At 42.2% G+C, this 20000-nt stretch overlaps 1 protein-coding gene across 1 annotated transcript in view; it reads left to right on the top strand.

The window, feature by feature from the left end:
* The first annotated feature begins 402 nt into the window (after window positions 1-402).
* Window positions 403-20000, top strand: part of JMY (junction mediating and regulatory protein, p53 cofactor) — a 74428-nt gene continuing 54830 nt past the window's right edge. The window contains exon 1 of the mRNA XM_069775796.1: window positions 403-1723. Within this exon, the coding sequence (XP_069631897.1) occupies window positions 836-1723 (888 nt within the window). The 5' untranslated portion in view covers window positions 403-835. The remainder of the gene's footprint in view (window positions 1724-20000) is intronic.

Genomic DNA, 20000 nt, shown 5'->3' with positions numbered 1-20000 from the left:
CCTGGCCCCCCAGCCCCTCCCCGGGAGCCACGGTGCCGGCACGGCCGAGCCGCCAGACCTCGCCCTGAAGGGCCCGCTGACCCCGGACCGGCCCCGCCCCTGCCCTCCCTTAGCGGCCGCGGGCCGGCACGTGCCCTCCCCAGCATGCAGCGCGGGCAGCGCGAACGGCCTCGTCCTACGTCCGTAGGAAGGGGCGGGGCATCGCCCTTCCCCCGCCCACCACGGGGGCGCGAGGCGGGAGGGAGAGCGCGAGCGTAGCCGGCGGAGAAGGGGCGGGGCGGGGCGGGGCGGGGCGGGGAGGGGCGCGAGGCTCCGCCCGCCTCCCTCCGCCGGAGGAAGCGGGGCGGCAAGCCGGCGGGGAAGGCGGTGTGGGGGGGCGGGGCTTCGGGAGGCGGCGGGGCGGGGCCGCGCCGAGTTGCCGCAGCGCCACCGCCGCTTGTAAACAGATCCTGCCCCACGTGACGCGCGTGAAGTACCTGAGCGGGGGCACCGGGCATTGTCCGCCGCGGCGGCGGGTCGGCGACCAGAGGCGGCGGCGGGTTCCTCGGCGGCGGGCTCCTCGGCGGCGGGCTCCGAGCAGAGAGGAGGTGATTCCTCTCCGTCCTCCCTCCCCACCCCCGGCCTCCCTCGCCGCTCCGGCGGGGATCCCGCGCATCCTGCCCCCGCAGCGCCTTCCCCGTCCCCCCGCCGCTAAGATGGCTGGTGGTGGGCGGTGAGGCGGCGGGCGGGGCTGCGGGGAGCCGTCGCCGGCCGGCGCGCGGCGGGGCAGGCGGGGGTGGCTGACGGGACGGGCGCGGGGAGGGTGGGGGGTGTGTGTGGGAAGCCGCGCGGCGCCATGTCCGCCTTCGCCCTGGAGGAAACGCTGGAGGCCGACTGGGTGGCCGTCAGGCCTCACGCCTTCCAGGAGCGGGAGAAGCACAAGTTCGTCTTCATCGTGGCCTGGAACGAGATCGAGGGCAAGTTCGCCATCACCTGCCACAACCGCACGGCGCAGCGCCAGCGCAGCGGCTCCCGCGAGCTGCGCCGCGGCGGCCCCGCCGGCCCCGAGGCCAGAGCCGCCCCCGAGGCCGGCGGCCCCGCGGCGCGCCGGGACGCCGGCCTGCCGCGGGGCCCCTCGCGTCCCCGCGCCGAGGCGCGGCTGCGGGGCTGCGAGCGGGGCGCGGCGGCCGAGGCGCTGCCGAAGAGCCCGCTGCGCGCCAGGAGCGGCCCGGCCCGGAGGCCGCAGCGGGGCCCGGAGGCGGCAGGTGCCGCCGAAGAGATAGAAGTGCTGGAGCTGGGGAAGGAGGAGGCGGCCGCCGCGCTGTCGCCGCCGCCCTCGCCGCTGCAGGCGGCCGAGCCGGCCGCTCCCGACGCGGAGCCCGCGGGGGAAGAGTGCAGCTGGGCCGGCCTCTTCTCCTTCCAAGACTTGCGGGCTGTGCACCAGCAGCTGTGCTCGGTGAACTCGGAGCTGGAGCCCTACCTGCCTGCCTTCCCCGAGGAGCCCTCGGGCATGTGGACGGTGCTGTTCGGCGCCCCGGAGCTATCCGAGCAGGAGATGGACGCTCTCTGCTACAAACTGCAAGTTTACCTGGTCCACAGCTTGGATACCTGCGGCTGGAAGATCCTTTCGCAGGTGCTCTTCACCGAGACTGACGACCCCGAAGAGTATTACGAGAGCCTGAGTGAGCTGCGACAGAAGGGGTACGAGGAGGTGCTGCAGCGGGCCCGCAGGCGAATCCAGGAGGTGAGGCTACCGCAGGGTCCAGATATCTCCGCCTTGGTGTTACCTTTTCCTTGCTTTGTGACAAAGCTTTCAGAATCTTCCTAAGAAAATGAGGCTTAACCTCTCCAAGGTCTCTAGGACCAGGATTAAAGAGGGTGCAGATTTCCCTAGTCATCTAACTGTGGCTCAGTACTCTATTCTGTGCATTCAGATGTACATGTTTGCGGACACGTAGCTGATGGATTTGGCAAGGTTTTGCTCCCACATTTTTGTTCTTGCAGTGCTTTGCACCAGGATGTGTTGAGGTCTGAATCGTTCTGTTTAGTGGGAGCAGCAACATGTGGTGTTTATTTTGACAGTACAATTTAGGCACTCGAGGCCAAAAATTTCTAGGTTCCTACAGGCTCTGGGTGCTGAATCTGGTGTTTCAAGTGAGATGATGTTTTCCAGTGGAATTGGAGTAACTACAACTTTTGTTCAGCTTGTAAGTTCTTAGAGTTGGGACTTTAAAAAGCAAGCTGTCTGGTCCTCGTGAGTATTTACTGCGTTGCCATTGCTGGTGTCTGGCAAGACTTGGATGTTTCAGGACACGCCATCTCTCTTTCTCATACCATACACTGTTTAGACAAAAGTAGTTGAGGTTATTCTACTAACTAACTTGTAGCATCAGTGTGTGAGAATTTTTTCACATCTTTGTGACTGAGGTATAGGAGAACGCAGATTTCCCCAGCGTAAAAGGAGAATTTTATGCTTGTTTTTATGTTTCAGTATGTTGGTCCAGAATATACCACCAGGATCTATCTAGGTGTGACTATGTGTATGATTCAGGTTATGGAATTTTTTAGTTTTGGAAACACCACCTAAATTCTGTTGTATGGGTATAGGTCAAGTTTGGCTGCTTCAGCTGCCTGCATATATCCTACTGATGTTGTGTGCGCAAAAATGTGTGGTGGCGAACATTTTTTCCTTGGTGGAGTATGAGCATATCTGCTTGCTGTCTGTTTGGATGACATAGTATTGAGTCTTTGTAGGATTCAGGCTGAGCTTTTTCTTAGTGACTGGAGTTACAGAGTATGAGAAAATTGTTTTACCAATGATGAAATCACAAGAGCATCCAAGTGTAGCGTTGTCAGGTAAAAGTTTATTTCCAAACTGTTGTGTTAGGTTATATCGTCGTGATTTTTCTTTTTTCTTCATGGCTATTTAAAAGGCTGAATTCATCCTCGCTATTTTTGGTATACAACTAGTAATTAGTCTAATAGTCTTCCTGCAGTAGTTTTAGTCCAGAGCATATGAAAAGTATGTTGTCTTCTGCTTTTTTGTTTGACTGCATGAATGCTTGGGAGCATGTTCTTGGATTGACTTAGCCTTCAGCTCAGCAGTTTTTATAAGGAGCTGAGCATGACAAGAGAAGGTCCTGTTAAACATGTGGAGTTTGGGAACTGGGTACCTAACTCAAAGCACGTGGTGTTTGTGAGGAAACACTAATTTGGAATTACTGAGCAAGAACTATTTGTTTCTTGGAGAATCTCAACTACTATTTTGTTAGCACCAGTACTACTGGCAAAAAAGAAACCAGTTATCAATAGGCAATGCAAACTTGATCCATCAAGATCTCTAAACTACGTCATCTCGTTCTCTGTTAATGTTCAGAACTTGGTGCAGACAAAATGGCAGAGCCCATGTGTGTATTTGACTACATACAACCTTCCTTTCCCATGGTAACGAATCCACTAGTGTACCTAAAGTCAGTACAGCTGTACTTCTGTCACTGTCAGTTGTGTAAGTTGATCCTTCTTTAATTAAAGGTAGTTCATGTTTAAGAAAAGAAACCAATAGAATGACCTGCTCTTTCCCTCTTGGCTCTCAGATTTCTCTTTTCCTTACCTGTTATTCGTTTACTTGGTCCACAGGAAATGTCTTTCTTTTAAGCAAATACTGAAATTGTTTGTCATTGCAATTCTAAGGAAATGAAGCAATGGATGATGGGTGCTGCTTGGTATTTCTGAAATAAGGTTTTTCATACCTTAAAGAAAACCTACTGAATCCATGTTTCATCTCGCACTTCAATTTACTTTTCCACTGTGCTTAAAGTCTTCCGGTTAGCTGATTCTGCCTGTTAGCTGATTGAAGGAATGTTGAATGGCTGCAAGTTTAAACAATTTTACCTCTTACAAGAAATTTTGGGGAAGAGGGGAAGTGATTGAGCAGCACTGGTAACCAAAATGGTATCTAAGAGCATAATGAATATGGAGGGTCTTTATTAATGTAAAATTGTGCAAAAACCAAGTTTAGAACAGTAAGACCTTGGCTTAACATCTTAAAATATGCCTCTACAATTTATAATTATTTATTTCATCTCTCTCTTTTTTCCAGGAGAGATTCCTCTATGCAGTTAGAATATTACTTGAGAAATGCTTGCAGTTTCTGTTGATTAGATTCTTTGGGGTGGAGAAGCAAAGTGAGCAACAAACCTCTTGTGTTAGTTGTTTCAGCATCCCCTACTTGGCCATCTGTTGCTTTCCATAAGTTACACACAAGCCAGTTTATTTTCACAGCAGTTAATAATTGTTGCTTTTTGTAATAGTCATTTTTATCTCTGTCTCAATTATAAACCTTTAATAAGCCAGAAGAATGTTGCAAGTAGAAACATATCCAAGATGAGGAAGAAAAATAGTTGTAGAGGAACTGTGTGACCTGGAATGAATTTCTTCTGCATAACTTGCAGTTTTGAAATAGCACATCTTCTATTTTTTCAGATAAAACTATTAATTCTGGAATAGTTTAGGAATTTAATTTATGTTAACTTATGTTAAAGTAAAAACTGGTATCTACAGGAACAAATTCTGTTCCACCTCATTTTTGAAAACCTTTTAACCCTTGTTTGGAGCCCTTGTTCATTAAGTTTATGCCTGTTTAAAAAATTCCTTGGGTGCTCACTTATAGGTCTAAGCTCCCAAATGGAGATGTGATATAGAATCAGTTAATGCCAGCTAAAAAGATGTTGTTACTTCAACAGAGAAGATATCACTGAATCCTTATTTGGGATTCCAGCTTCTTGGCCAGTATTTCCAAAATTTCAAACTTTGCTTATAGAAGGCAGAAGTTCACCTCTGTACGCTTGCTCCTGCCAGTTTCCTGTCTATGTTCCTCCTATAACATGGAAGGAGTTTTCCTAGGCTAAGTGTACATGCTTATAAATTTTTGTGAGTATAGTAATATCAAAGATGGCGTCTATCTCTTTGTCAGTGCCATGTTGGCAAAAGGTTGAATGTAGTCACAGTTTTCCTATGATTAAGAGGGTTTGGTGGTTTAGTCATGCCAACAAACATACTCCATTGTACGCTTATCCTTTTACTTGCTCTTGCATAGTGATTTGTGAGGTTGGGAAGCCTGTCTTTACATTGCATGCCTACTTCAGCATCTTTGAATTAATGGCACCTGTGAATCTCCCTGTCCCTTCTAGCTCTTAATTGGTATGGCAGTCTGAAATTTGGTGGATGATAGTCTATATGACCTTGAATGCCAGTCATAAAACTAGTCAGAGGCTTGCTTTTGTTTTCTTGTTGCTCTATAAAATCTATGAATTCTAGTGTCTGCATGCAGACTGTTAAAGACCATTTTGCATCTCTATTCTGTGTGTGTTCTTTTGAATTGCTTTGATACAAAAGTTCAGAAACACTTTTTAGTGCACAATTAAATCCTGAAGAATTCTGTAGCTATCTCAAGACTGACTTGAGATTGAGGACCTACTGCTATTTTTAATCTCCTTCCCCTGTATAGTGGAATATTTTACTAAGCACAAGAATAGCCCTGAAAACTTTTATCTTGTGTTGGTTGGCTTAATTTTCTTCTGATTCAAAAGGCTAGAAAGGCTAAGGAAAAATAAGAATCTTTTATCTATTTTGTTACAGTAACAAATTATATGAGAAGAAAATGTAGGGGTTTGGCAGAAAGCTGTGTGGTCACTTTATTTTCTTCTTACATCAGTATGGATACAATTTTTTTTTAAATTACTTTTGCACAGCTTTAGTAGGCAAGTTTTTTTGTTTTGAATGAATGAAATATGATTGTCACATCACACAAATTGGTAAGGAATTGGTTGAGTTATAAATCATGGAATTTCACATTTGTTGCTTTCCAAGGGTGTTATCACGTATTTCTGTTTACATTAAAAAAGCTAAATAATATCTGCAGGTTGTTCTTTGGTTTTGTTGAATCTGTTCTAATATTTTAGTGAAGAATAATATTCTGGATCATCTTAGTAACTAGGAGAATTTTATTTCCTTGCTTTTGGCCATGTGCGTTCACTTCCAAAATAAATGTGTGTATAGTAGGTAGTGGGGCATTGTACCAAAAATATGAGTTTTCCAATGATAAGGTGACCTTTTGCTGTTCAATGATCTACTGCTAGGCACAATGTGATTTAAAGAGAGATTCAAATAATGCAAAAGTAAATAATACAAAACACTACAAAAAAGTATTAAGTGTTCCAGTAACACAAAAAAATGTTAGCAGTAGTGTTTCTATCAAAACCAATGTAACATCTTTCTATACAAGAAGCAAAGAAGACTGAATCCTGTATATTAACTGCAATATATAGATTTAGAAGATACATAAGGTGTCTGAGGAAGGAAGGGAACACTGGTTCAGGTTTAACTTTGGGAGCACAGAGGATTAAAATAAAATATATTGTGGATTTTTTTTTTCCTGTTGACATGAACAGAGCAGAGCTAAGACTAATGCTGAGCGTTCTGGAAATCCAAGCTATTTTTGTCTGAATGCTGCTTTTTTTATGTACTCATTATTTGTAGTGTTAACGCTTGTTTCCAGTAAAACTGTTGTGATTCACTTCTGAATACTTTGTAAATAGGCTATTTAAGTACTGAACCAATACTGTAAGTTAGTACTAACCAAAATATAGTGTGTCAGCAGCTGTAGGGCATGGTCTGTAGAACAGGCAAGTAGCCTCCAAGTTCTTAGGAGACAACTACAAGATTATTAGTACTCTGGCTAGTACTTCTGTTGCTGTCCAGCCAAAGGTATTTTCTCAGTGTTTATCCTTGTCAGCCATCATCTTTTTATTTATCTAATTCATAGCAGGCATTATTAGTAGTTATTTCTGGTTGTTACAAACTAGTCCTAAGTTAATAAATATTTTAAAGGCTTGTCATTTTAGGCATTGTAACTTCACACCTGACTCATTCATCATGCATCAAACCCAATAGTAAGGATACTGTGATACATTTTCATATAAACAGAATTAAATATGGAGTAGTTCCCCCATCCCCTTTTCTGAAAAAAAGAAAAAAAAATCTAAGTCACACAGATATTTTGTTTTCAGTGTTTCAGTGAGTTTCTGAATTGTGTTCTTGTGGTGGGTTGACCCTGGCTGAACGCTAAGTGCCCACCAAAGCCCTTCTAACACTCCCCCCTCCTCAGCTGGACAGGGGAGAGAGAATATAACAAAGAGCTTGTGGGTTGAGATAAGGACAGGAGAGATCACTCACCAATTACCATCACGGACAAAACAGACTCAGCTTGGGGAAAATTAACTCAATTTATTGCCAATCAACCAGAGTAGGGTAGTGAGAAATAAAACCAAATCTCAGAACACCTTCCCTCCACCCCTCCCTTCTTCCCGGGCACAACTTCACTCCCGGATTCTCTACCTACCCCCACCCAGCGGCACAGGGGGACAGGGAATGGGGTTTATGGTCAGTTCATCACATGTTATTTCTGCTGCTTCATCCTCCTCAGGGGCAGGACTCATCACACTCTTCCCCTGCTCCAGCGTGGGGTCCCCCCCACAGGAGACAGTCCTCCACAAACTTCTCCAACTGGGTCTTTCCCACGGGCTGCAGTTCTTCATGAACTGCTCCAGTATGGGTCCCTTCTGTGGCCTGCAGTCCTTCAGGCACAGACTGCTCCAGCGTGGGTCCCCCCCAGGGTCACAAGTCCTGCCAGAAAACCTGCTCCAGCATGGGCTCCTCTCTCCAGGGGGCCACAGGTCCTGCCAGGGGCCTGTTCTACTGCAGGCTTCCCACAGGGTCACGACCATGTTCAGGGGCATCCACCTGCTCTGGCATGGGGTCCTCCCTGGGCTGCAGGTGGATATCTGCTCCACTGTGGACCTCCCTGGGCTGCAGGGGGACAGCCTGCCTCACCATGGTCTTCCCCACGGGCTGCAGGGGAATCTCAGCTCCGGCGCCTGGAGCACCTCCTCCCCCTCCTTCTGCACTGACCTGGGGGTCTGCAGGGCTGTTTCTCTTACATGTTCTCACTCCTCTCTCCAGCTGCTGTTTCCATCTGTCCCAACTTTTTTTTCCTTCTTAAATATGTTATCACAGAGGCACTACCACTGTCGCTGATGGGCTCGGCCTTGGCCAGCAGTGGGTCCATCTTAGAGCCGGCTGGCACTGGCTCTGTCAGACACAGGGGAAGCTTCCAGCAGCTTCCCACAGAAGCCACACCTGCAACCCCCCCCACTACCAAAACCTTGCCACACAAAGCCAATACAGTTCTGTATAAGTAAGTCCACTTTAACAAGTTAAACACTTGATGATGACATGATACTACTGGAAGATATGGAAGTAAGGTAGAGAGCGCTATATCACTTGAAATTCTTGGACCCTTATAGCAGCAAGGATAATTAAATATGCAACAGCTTAATCATATGGTGGACTCACAGTTGCTGAAAGTATTAAGATGTGATTACATACCATTTTAAAATACATGCTTTAAAATGGCTTCTAGGAGTCCAGTATTTAAAGGACATTAGACCACATTACCGTAGTATTTGCGTCTCTCTTTAGTGTGTGTATTAAAACCTTCTAAGTCCTAAGCAAAATAACTATTCACCTTTTAACTGGAAATATTTTATCTTTTATCCTTCTTCCATTTGGTATCTTCTTGAGTAAGTGTTTAATTTTTTCTGCTGCCTTTCCCTTTTACTTCTGTTTCATAGGTAGCAGCAAATTGTTTCAGAGATTTATAGACTTCTGATTATAGGTTAATTAGATTTTTGGGTTTTTTTGTCAACCTTTTTGTGTTGTCTCTTTTCCAGTCCTAGTATGACACTTGTTTCAAATTTGAAGTAATTTTTTTTTCTTTTTTTCCCCTTTCTACAGTGCAGTTACGGCATATACATGTAGATAGACCTCATGCATTGCTTTATTAATGCCTTGTTAGTTTGACAAGAGCTAGCTGTAGATGATAAATACTACGGCTGTATCTGAAAACCGTAGAATGCTTAAAATAACATATGTTTCTTCAAAATATGGACAAATTATATATGTACAAAAAAAAGGACATCTGCTTGAAAAATTAGGTCGTCTTTGACGGAACTTAAGTCTTACATGAAAAGTAAGAGTACATTCTGTAGAACATAGCAATACTGTTCAGTATGACCCTTAGTTAGTAATTAAACTTAATTTTTAGAAACTGAAGACAGCAGTTTGCCAGTCTCATAGTTCATTTCCTTATCCAAATACTTGGGAGAAGAAAAAAGGAAATAAAATGCAATATAAGCTCTGTTTAACTGCCTAAACCGGAATTGGGGAGCCATTTCTGTCTTGTAGTTGGGGGAGTATTCTGCTGATGAGATTATTTTATTTGATATTCCCCTTCAAAATTCAAATTGTTTTGTTTCCGTAGATGTACAGGTAGACTTTCCTCTGTTTTTTGTTTAAAGTTGTTCTAGTTGGTACACAGCTGCAGCATTTTCATATGCCAGCATATTTTGAAGAGGTGTGAACAACCTATGTAATAAACACTCGTAATCCATTGTGCTCCTCGGGATTCACAGCACGCTTAATTTCTTGGCTTTTAGAGACGGTGTTGGGTTGCCTTTTCTTCGTGTTTACCTTTGTTGTCTTGCATATTTTTTCTCAATTTTTTCCAGCATTATTTTCTTTCTCTTCAACTGAATGTCTTACCTTCAAATCAATGCCTTTTAAAATTGCTTTCTTAATCCAGTAACATTTTTTTCCTCTCCGTTTCTGGCTGAGATAAGTGTTACCCAGGCAGGTTTAGAATTTGAAAGCAGATTCATTCTAGTAATTTCATCTTTTTACATTTCTTTCTATGATACAACAAGACACTGCTTACAGATGATCACTGAGGTTTATGTTCTTTATATGTTTATTGCATATACATATGCAATATGTATACTGCTACCACAGAGCTGAAGAAGGCACTGAAAAGCAGAGGTTTTCAGAAGTGGCTGCACCTATGTTTTTTCCTCTTTGAGGAGGTGCTTTTAATATTCCTTTTTTAATATTAGTAGAAACATACCATTGCAGCCCACCAGGATATTGCTGTTACTGGAGAGAACTTCAGTCAAAGTGAGGACTCAGTCCAACTAAAAGATATATCTGCAAAATTTTTTTCTCTTTTCAAGAGATGAAAACTTAGCCATAAGGAATATGGTAGAGAGAGAAGGAAGATATGGTAGGAGGAGAGGGAGGAAGAATGATGATATTCCCAACATACATATTGACTAAGTGATGTTATGCATCTATATCTGAGCTGTTGCACAAGACTGCTGTCTGCTAAACGGGCAGTAGAGTAAAGTGAGATTGTGGGATCTTGAGCCTGTTGCTTTAGTGGTTGAGAGTGTCTTCTAACTAGGTTCAATCCTTTTCCTCCTTTATTTTCTCCAGAGAAGAATCAACTAGTAACATCTGGTGATACTATAATTTTACTCTGCGTTATTCTATAATGCCACATTGTATTTTTTTAGTATTATACAAAAGCAAGAGAAACAAATGAACATGTATCGGACTTGGTAGAGGAACCTGCACCTAGAAACTATTTTGCGATTTTCGGCAACTGGAGTACTAGGAGTTGCCAGTAGTATAACAGTTATATTGTTTCTTCTCTCTTTTCCAGAAAACAAACAAGCAAAAAAACCCCTAGTTAAAATAAATTAACTTTATTTTTAAAATGCATCACAAGTTACTGTTAATTTGCTATGTAGTAAAAGCTTGTAAATAAGATACTCTGCTGTTGTAAATGTTTTACTGTGTTAAAAATTGAGTGTCCAGAAGTTTTGTCCTGCTACTAGTATTCACCATGTTATAGCGCTTTAGGGAAGGGGTGTATGAGGCTGACGACAACTGTGGGTTTAATCATGTAATGTATACTTATCTAGATTAGAAGATTGAGAGTTTCTGAGGAAGGGAGCCCAAGTTAATATGTATTGGAACAATTTATTTGAATTACTCGTACATCTTGCATAGTACTACCATCACTGTAACCATTCAGAACAAAGATCTTGGATAGTTCACTGAAAATCCCTTCTTTAAGTGCAGTGCTGTTTAATAGCGAACATACAGGAATGTTTTAAGAATGATGAACAAAGAATTGTTGCGCCCTTACAGGAAGTAATAGTATGATCTCATCAGAAGTCTCATGGTGATATTTGCTAGAATATGGGTTAGTCTTTAAGAATAATTGTTGAAGCCCTTGCATAACTTGAAACAGGATTATAAAAATAAAGAAAATAGTCCAAATTTGTTGGGCAGGAGATTGGATGATCTCATAGTATCTTCCAGTCATAAGCTGTATAAATTAATAAGGGAAATGTGTTTTTGTTTTAATTAGTTTGTTGTTGAAACTTGCCCTGTTTCCATTTTCTGAAGAATTTGGGCCTGAAATGTAAACCAAACCATTATTAGTTTGTCTGAAAACTTCATAGAGAATTTTAACACACAGTAGTAGATGTTAACTTGAAACATCTCCACAAATGTCTCCTTGTTCACGATCTCTTGCTTGTCAACTGTGTCCATTATTATGAGTAACCTCTTATTAGAGGATCATTTATGCAGTTTGGATTTTACTTTTGGATTAACTCTTTCAGTTGTAGGCAGAAAGGTGTTTTGGTGTGAAGACAGCTTCTCTGGCAAGCTAGTTTTTAAAATCATCAACTGGAGCTGTTCAGAGTAAATGTAAATAGAACACTGGTGGTGTATCTGCCTATGTCTCCACTCACCAGTTGCAAACATTTTGGCAGAGGTTGTTTTCAGTTAAAAACCTCTTACTGGTAAGACCCTATCTCAGGGTTTGCTTTCTATCCTTTTCTGTTTGTGGTATTTGTATAGTAAAAGTTATCAAATGTATGGATTTTTTTGTTGTTGTTGTTACATATGGGGCAGACAAACATTACCCACTCAGAAAAATTTGAATGTTTAGTGGACTTTTTTGTCAATGAGTTGCTCCTGGAAAGGTGTTATAAAACACTTCCAGTCATTCAGCAAGGTTTTTTATTTTTTTGGAGTAAATTGAGTATCTCTGCTTTCTTAAATGATAATGGATAATTTTGTTTGTTTTATGCTACTGTTACAGTACTTTACAAAATGTGTTAGTAGACAAATGTTTATATGACCTTTTGGAAAAAATGCTATGATACTGGTGGGAGGGAACTGGATGGCTGTTTTTTTTCCGTTGAAAAATGTTGTTTAAATAATCAATTAGCATTTGTTTGTGATGACTTACAGAAAATTTATGTGGGTCATCTAAAATTAGTAGTAGCACAACTTTTCACATAACAGCATTGCGTCATGACTTGTTTTGAGCTACTTTAGGGAGAGAGTATTGCAAATGATTTTTCAATAACTTAGAATCATAGATTATTATGTTAGAAGGAACCTCTGTGGATTTTCTAGTTGAACGCCATGCTTAAAATAGAACTAATTTTGATTAGGACTTTTTTTAAAAAAAAAACAACAACAGACCAAACATTAAATAACATTGCTTTATATCTGTTTTAAGGAAATTTAAAAAAATAAAAAGAAATATATTAATTCAGTTGTGAAACTTTTGACAGAGAAAATCTGTAGATCAGTTTTCAAAGTTTCTCAAAGTTTCTAATTTTTCTACAAATAGCGCTGTGGCTTCAGAGCCCAAGTTCTTCAGCCTTCAGTAATGTGATATTTGTTTATAATCATCAGTTGTCAGATTTTTAAATTGTACCATTTTGTCACTTCAGAGTAGTATAATTCAGCAAAAAATCCCTATGTGGGAGGAGTTTAAAAAATCCCAAACTACTTGCAATATTGAATTAATAGGTAAATGGTATGTATTATTTCAACTCTGTTTTATCATGCTGCTTTATCATGCATGGATTTTATTTCTCCATAACATTTAAGCTGTGTATCCTTTCCCCTTCATTTCTCTATGAAAACAGGAACAGAACCAACCCAAACAGGTAACACCACAGAATACAAGTCTGTGTTCACCTGATACTAATATAAATTTCTTTTGTCTGAAATGTTGTGCTGTTATGAAAGTGATTTAATAGCTTGTTGTTTACATGATATTTGCTGTTAGAGGAAAAATAGTGTGCATGATATGGGATTTCAGGAGTTTCTTGATATCTTGTTTAGCCTTTTGTTAGTAATAGTGAGCTTGTAAATGCGTTCTTTCTTTTGGGCTTTTTTTGGATGTTGTATTGAACTTTTAAATAAAAAGCCGCATTATTTTAGCTTAGAAACTTTAAAAATTGCATTTAGTCGTGTAAAATGCTGTTTCCCTCTTAGACCTGCCTTTCTGTGATTTCACCATTGTGTAAGGTGCTGTAGAGGTTGAAAGAGTGTTGAACTATACCAGACTCGAGAAATCACACAGGGGGCTGTTTGAGTTATCTGTCAGCTGTCATCCAAGTTTTAAAGGTGGTTCATCAGCCACGTTGTTGAAGGGAGCTGAAGAACTGGATCATCAGCTTGCTAGTGCTGAAAGACGGGGATCCTATTGCTTTCTATGCTCCCCCCTTCAGCTCTGTGTTCCTTCCTGTTGTGCTTCTCTGCCCTTGCGGTGTGCTGATTCCACTCAGTAAACCTCAGTAAATTAATCCAAGAGAAACTACAGAAACAGCTTTCTGCCAGATGCTCAGTTAGTTTGTTGAAGGGTCTGAGAAATACCAAAGCCAGTGCAGTGGAGGAAGAGGGCTTCTGAGAGCAGAAGGAAAAAGGAATGGGGTGGAGTTGGAAGAAGAGAAGGAAAAGGGGGTGGGAAGTAGGATCTCCTTTGATAGGAACAAGCCATTAGCTCAGCTTAGCTTTAAAAAGTAAATTCACCCATACCAGTGGTTTGAATCTGGTATTGTCACAATGCTTCACCTGCTTTGAATTAGATTTAAAAAGCCTAACATAAGATTTATCAGACATTTGAGAATATCTGCTACCATGCCAAATGCATTGTAAAGCTGGTAAGAGTAATTCTGTGCTGCTGTTATGATTCCAATGAGCTGACTTCAGAGTCACAATGATTATACCTCTTAAATTTTGTTTCTTCCCATCAAAATGTTCACCTTTGTTTTCATGAGAGAACATTTGCTCTTTAGCGGAGTGGGTATTTGGCTAGGCCTGTATCCTGACATTGCAAACCTTACACAGAGAAGAGTTTTAAGAGTAGCATTGTAATACCTGCTAAGTAAATGTATTTATTGTATGCAAATATTAGTTTGTTTGGACAGTTGTCTGTTTTGAGGCTCTTGAATATGTTTTCCTGACTAATAAAGCATAGTTCAGAAGCACAGAAGAGGGTCTGTGGACAAAAAGTTAATATATTTTATGGCACAGCATGAACACTTAAGTAATGTATGTTCTGAGTCTTCTGGCTTTGGGGTTTTTTTGAATTGGTCTCCTGCAGAAAAAAAAAAAGACTTAGAACTCATTAGGACATGCGTAGAATAAGATCTTTGCCAAGCCTTCAGGGTGAGGTGTTGCCTAGAACTCTTTTTATTCAGAGTTACCATGTGCCAACTGATCAGTGATTCATTAGTGACTTTATCTTTTAGTTATTTTGCCCCTTTCAAAGGGAAGGAGTCCCAGAGTGCCATAACAACTTTGAAATACAGTAAAGAGATCTAGTTTATTTGTCAAATTACATTACAATGTAAATACTTATTTCTTTGTTACTAACAGCAGAAAAAAGCCTAGCACTCCTGTACAATGAGTGCTCCTATGCAATTAGCCCATGTTTGCTGTGATTTCTGTAGCTGATTTGTGGCTGTGCTATTCTACGTAATATACTAAATTCAAACAAGTACATGGTTTTTATAGACAGTCATTTGGCATGACAGTGTAACTCAGGAGTGGCACAGCCACATCACACAGTAAGGTAAGGTGATCAGACAAGTGCCATCTTAAAATAAAAGCAACTTTACCATGATGTTACACGTATGTTAGTCTTGTTTACAGAAAAGGAGATACATAATTTTTAATTGTTGACGTCTCCCCCTCTTTAGCTTTCAGAAGAGATCTGGTGTGCCATACATTGTTGTCAGAGTTGGCAGCGTTAAGCCTGAGCCTTATATATGAGCCTATATTCCAGCAAGTTTATATATATATATCTACATACAGTTCTGCTGAGATTTCTATTTAGAATTTCGGGTGGGAGGAGAGAATTTGCATTGTTCAGTAATGATGCATACATGGAAATAATGTTTTGGCTCACTTGGCTACATTAAAATACTACTTCAATTTTTCTTACTCAGTTCAGTTCGAAAAGAACTTTTCTACAGACTTTTATTACAGGTGGTGTATTGAAATGAGGTGCATGTTGGTAGGCAGTGTAAATTAACTTGACAAGAATAATTGTTACTGTCCTAAGAGCTGTTAACCTAAGTAAAAAGATAACCGATTGTTTTGGGTTTGTGTGGTGGGGTTTTGGTAGCAGGGGAGGGGCTGCAGTGGTGGCTCCTGTGAGAAGCTGCTAGAAGCTTCTCCAGCTCCAAATCGGACCTGCCTCTGGCCAAGGCCAACCCAAACATGTTTAAGAAGGGGAAACCTGCAGCAGGGGAAGAGATTGGAATGTGAGAGAAACCCCTCTGCAGACAGCAAGGTCAGTGAGGAAGGAGGGGGAGGAGGAGCAGGGGAGGAGGGGATGCCCCTGCAGCCCGTGGTGAGACGTCAGGCTGTCCCCCCCCAGCCCATGGAGGGGAGCGGGGGAGCAGGTGCCCACCTGCAGCCCGGGGAGAAGCCCACGGCGGAGCAGGGGGATGCCCCCCAAGATGGCCGTGACTCTGTAGGAAAGCCCACACTGGAGCAGTCTGTGACTGAAGGACTGCAGCCCACGGAAAGGACCCATGCTGGAGCAGTTTGTGAAGAACTGCAGCCTGTGGGAATAACCCATGCCAGAGAAGTTTGTGAAAGTTGGACTGTCTCCTGTGGGAGGGACCCCACAGTGGAGCGGGGGAAGAGTGAGGAGTCCTCCCCCAGAGGAGGAAGGACCAGCAGAGACACTGTGTGATGAACTGACCACAACCCCATTCCTCGTCCCCCTGTGCTGCTGGGGCGAGGAGGTAGAGAAAATTGGGAGTGGAGTTGAGCTAGGAAGGAGGGAGAGCAGGGGGAAGGCGTTTTAAGATTTGTTTTTACTTCTCATTATCCTTGTTTTGCTTTCATTGGTAGTAAATGAAATTGATTTTGTTTTTTCCCCAAGTTGAGTCTGTCTTTTGCCCGTGACCATAATTGGTGAGTGATCCCTTCCTGTTCTTGTCTTGACCTATGAGTGTTTCTTTATATTTCTCCTCCTCGTCCCACCGGGACTGGAGGGGGGAGGAGTGAGTGAGCAGCTTCGTGGTGCTTTCTTGCCTGCTGGACTTAAACCATGACACTGATTTGAGTGAAAAGAGGCCAGGCAATCTGCAGTGTGCTGGTCTTAGCCTTCTGGTGTGCTCCTTCATAGTGGATTGTCCTTGGCCACCAGGTGCCCACCAAGCCACTCCGTGACTCCCCCTCCTCAGCTGGACAGGGTGAGAAAATATGATGAAAGGCTCATGGGTTGAGATAAGGAAAGGGTGATCACTCAGCAGTTACTGTCACAGGCAAAACACCACAGGCTGCAGGGGAATCTCTGTTAAAGCACCTGGAGTACCTCCTCCTCCTCCTTCACTGGCCTTGGTGTCTGCACGGTTGTTTCACTCACATATTCTCACTCCTCTCTCCCAGCTACTGTTGTGCAGCAGGTTTTGTTCCCCTTCTTAAATGTGTTCTCCCAGAAGCACTACCACCGTCGCTGATGGGCTCGGCCTTGGCCAGCAGTGGGTCCATCTTGGAGCCAGCTGGCATTGGCTTTGTTGGACATGGGGGAAGGTTCTGGCAGCTTCTCAAAGATGCCACCCCTCTAGATCCCTGCTAGCAAAACCTTGCCACCTTCACCAAATACATCTTTGCACCCATGTAGTGAGGTACATGGGGTCTTTGCAAGGAGGTAAAAGACTGTTTTAAATAGGGTTTAAAAGGAATAATGTGGCTCACTTGAGATGAGCAGCTCTTTAGAGGCCTAAAAGATGCATCTTATGGAATTGTTCCTTTTTATTTCTTCTGTTTTAAACACCCTGTGTTTACTTTCCGGTATCTTTTGGGGGGTTTGTTTTGTGTGAATATGTGTTTGCTGTTGTTTCTTAGCATAACTGCAAACTTTGAACTTGTTTGTTGTGTGTGTTTTATGTGTGCATTTGGTTTGATTATTTTAATTAGCTCAGTCCTTCTGTAAACAGCCATTTAGAAAATCCCCCCCAAATCCAGACAATAACCTTTGCAGTGCATCAGCATACACTTCCAATTACCTATCTTCAGAAGCCTGGTTGAAAAAATTGGACATTTTTGTGCACTCAGTAGGTGGTTGATTGCTTTATGTACCAGTTATAAACTGTGTGGTTTCCAAATAACTTTAATATGGAATTCACTTATTTGTATCTTCTTTTAATCTTAAGGGGTTAGACAGATCTAGTGCTGGTTCCAGCACTTCTCATGCTGGGCAGTATTACCTTAATTTGTTTATGCTATCCCAACTGTGTATCTATCTTTTGTATTCTTTTAGATGATTTCTGCCCCAACAGTAAAATATATATTAGGTCTTTATTGGAGAGTCAGGCATTGGCCCCTTACTGGGGCATTCATCTGCTACAATAATGCAAATGGTCTTTTTATACTACAAATGTAAGGATTGTTGATGGCAATGCAATCATGCAAGCAGAAAGCTAAATGTCCTGGCAAGGTTTGATCTTTTAACCACAACAGGTGACATGTAAATACAGGACCATGCATGTATGAGAGAGAAAAGCAGTTTGCCTATAGTACAGATTGCATGGAGTTTAGACTCCTGCTCATTACCAGGATGTGTGGGAGTGTGGTTGCTATCAACAAGATTTTTTGCTTGTTTGTTTGTTTAAAGATAGCTTAAAAAGAGAGAGAGAATAGAAACAATTTTAAGCACATTCTGATATAAGAAATTGCAGTCCAAGTTCAGTTGCTAAAATTTTGCATACAAATTTTATGTACTCTGGAGCTTTACTTCTTTGGAACTCATTGTCTTGAGCTCATTGCAGACTGTTGCAAGTGTATCAGCAGGGGGTTTGGTATTTTACTCTTAGGACTGCTGTTCAGTGGAAAGGATGGAGTATCTAAAAACTGTCTGCAGTACTGTACTTCTCTCTAAAAACAACTATCCTTAGTTTTACCTGTGCTATTAAATATGCCGCTTCAATTAAAAATCTTTAGAATTCTTCCAGGAAATGGCAAGTAATACTGTCAGGCTTCTGGGAATATAAATCCAGAGGAAAATAGGGTATTCTGTAATTACTATTATTCCAAAAATATGAAGAAGTTTAGGAAGAAACTGAAAAATATCTTTATGTCCTGTTTTAGCTAAAAATGGTGTGTGTCATGTTGCAGTGTTTTCATAAAATACACAAAATAAAATAGGAATCACAGGGAAAGTTTTGGGAGGAATAGCAAAGGAAATGTAAGACTTGACTCTTTAATGATTAAATCAAGCTTTGGATTATGCTCCCAACTGAGGTCAACCTGCACATATTTACACTGTCTGCTGTAATGCTTTTCAAGCTTTATGAGCAAAATATTTTTTTAAAAAATACCGAAGACAGAAATAATCTTTGTTATATGGCTCAAGTATATGTGCTGTTAAATTGAAAAAAAAGTATTTCCTGCTGGTGAGAGTCTGTGTGCATAATAGTTGCCTAAAATATATGGATTCATTTGGTTTTGAACAATGTAACATCTGTGAAACATGATTCTTAAAATAAATGCAGTATTCAATGGGTATAGCGCTAGTAAGGCCTATACAGGATGTTACTCTACTCTCCTCCACCCACTTCTTTAAATAATATAATTAAAAAATTGTGAAAGTCAAAAAGTCATACTGAGACTGTTGAAGTAAATGGAACAGTAACACTGAATGTCTGTGCTGAGAATTAATCATGAGTGGGGCATAAAACATGGCACAAAACCTGTTAATGTATATTATGCTAATACCTTGAAAATGGCATAGTTTTAAGATACCAAGTTGGTTTAGGCATTCGGCCAGCTTAACCAGTGTCTCCATCTTAGAAAAGGTTACTAGCTGAATTCTCATGTTTCTAATATAGTGTATTGTCTAGGTACTGCCTGTGTGAAAATTGGAACATACACAGTTAAACTACCTGTGAGTCTATGGAGGGCCTGGTTTGCCTTTTGACATTATTAATTCAGTGGATTCTGTGCTAGACCCAGTGTTATTGTTATCCGATAGTCTGAATACTGTCTGGATGGCAGCCAGCTAAAAAAATGCTTCAGCTGACTTTGATGCAAAACAGGAAAGCTTCCATTGGACTGCTTTATAGAGCAAAGTGGGATAAGTCCTCTATGCAGCCAGGTTAGTATCATCTGTCTCCTGTGTCAGTGCCCCTTTAAGGTTGGTGGCAATAAAGCAGCCTGGACTTTTCATCAGGCTTACAAGGCTCTGTCTGGAAGCAGAATCAAAGCTCTCAGTCTTCTGTTCATACCACACTGTATTGGTGAAGACTTGGTGATTGGTAATCACATCAGTTGCAAAAAGTGAGAGAGAATAGTCTGATCCTTCTGTATTCCTTTAACCATGTATAGAGAATCATAGAATCATTTAGGTTGAAAGAGACCCTTGAGATCATCAAGTCCAACCGTTTACCTAACACTGCCAAGTCAGTCACTAAACCATGTCCCTAAGCACTACATCTACCTCCAGGGATGGTGACTCCACCACTTCCCTGGGCAGCCTGTTCTAGCGCTTGACAACCCTTTCAGTGAAGAAATTTTTCCTAATGTCCAATCTAAACCTCCCCTGGTGCAACTTGAGGCCGTTTCCTCTTGTCCTGTCACTTGTTACTTGAGAGAAGAGACCGACCCCCACCTCACTACAACCTCCTTTCAGGCAGTTGTAGAGAGCGATAAGGTCTCCCCTCAGCCTCCTTTTCTCCAGACTAAACAACCCCAGCTCCCTCAGCCTCTCCTCATAAGACTTGTGCTCCAGGCCC

Source organism: Haliaeetus albicilla, chromosome Z (genome assembly GCF_947461875.1).
Source record: "Haliaeetus albicilla chromosome Z, bHalAlb1.1, whole genome shotgun sequence".
In the NCBI taxonomy this organism is placed as follows: domain Eukaryota; kingdom Metazoa; phylum Chordata; class Aves; order Accipitriformes; family Accipitridae; genus Haliaeetus; species Haliaeetus albicilla.
This window is presented reverse-complemented; position numbering and strand designations above follow the sequence as displayed.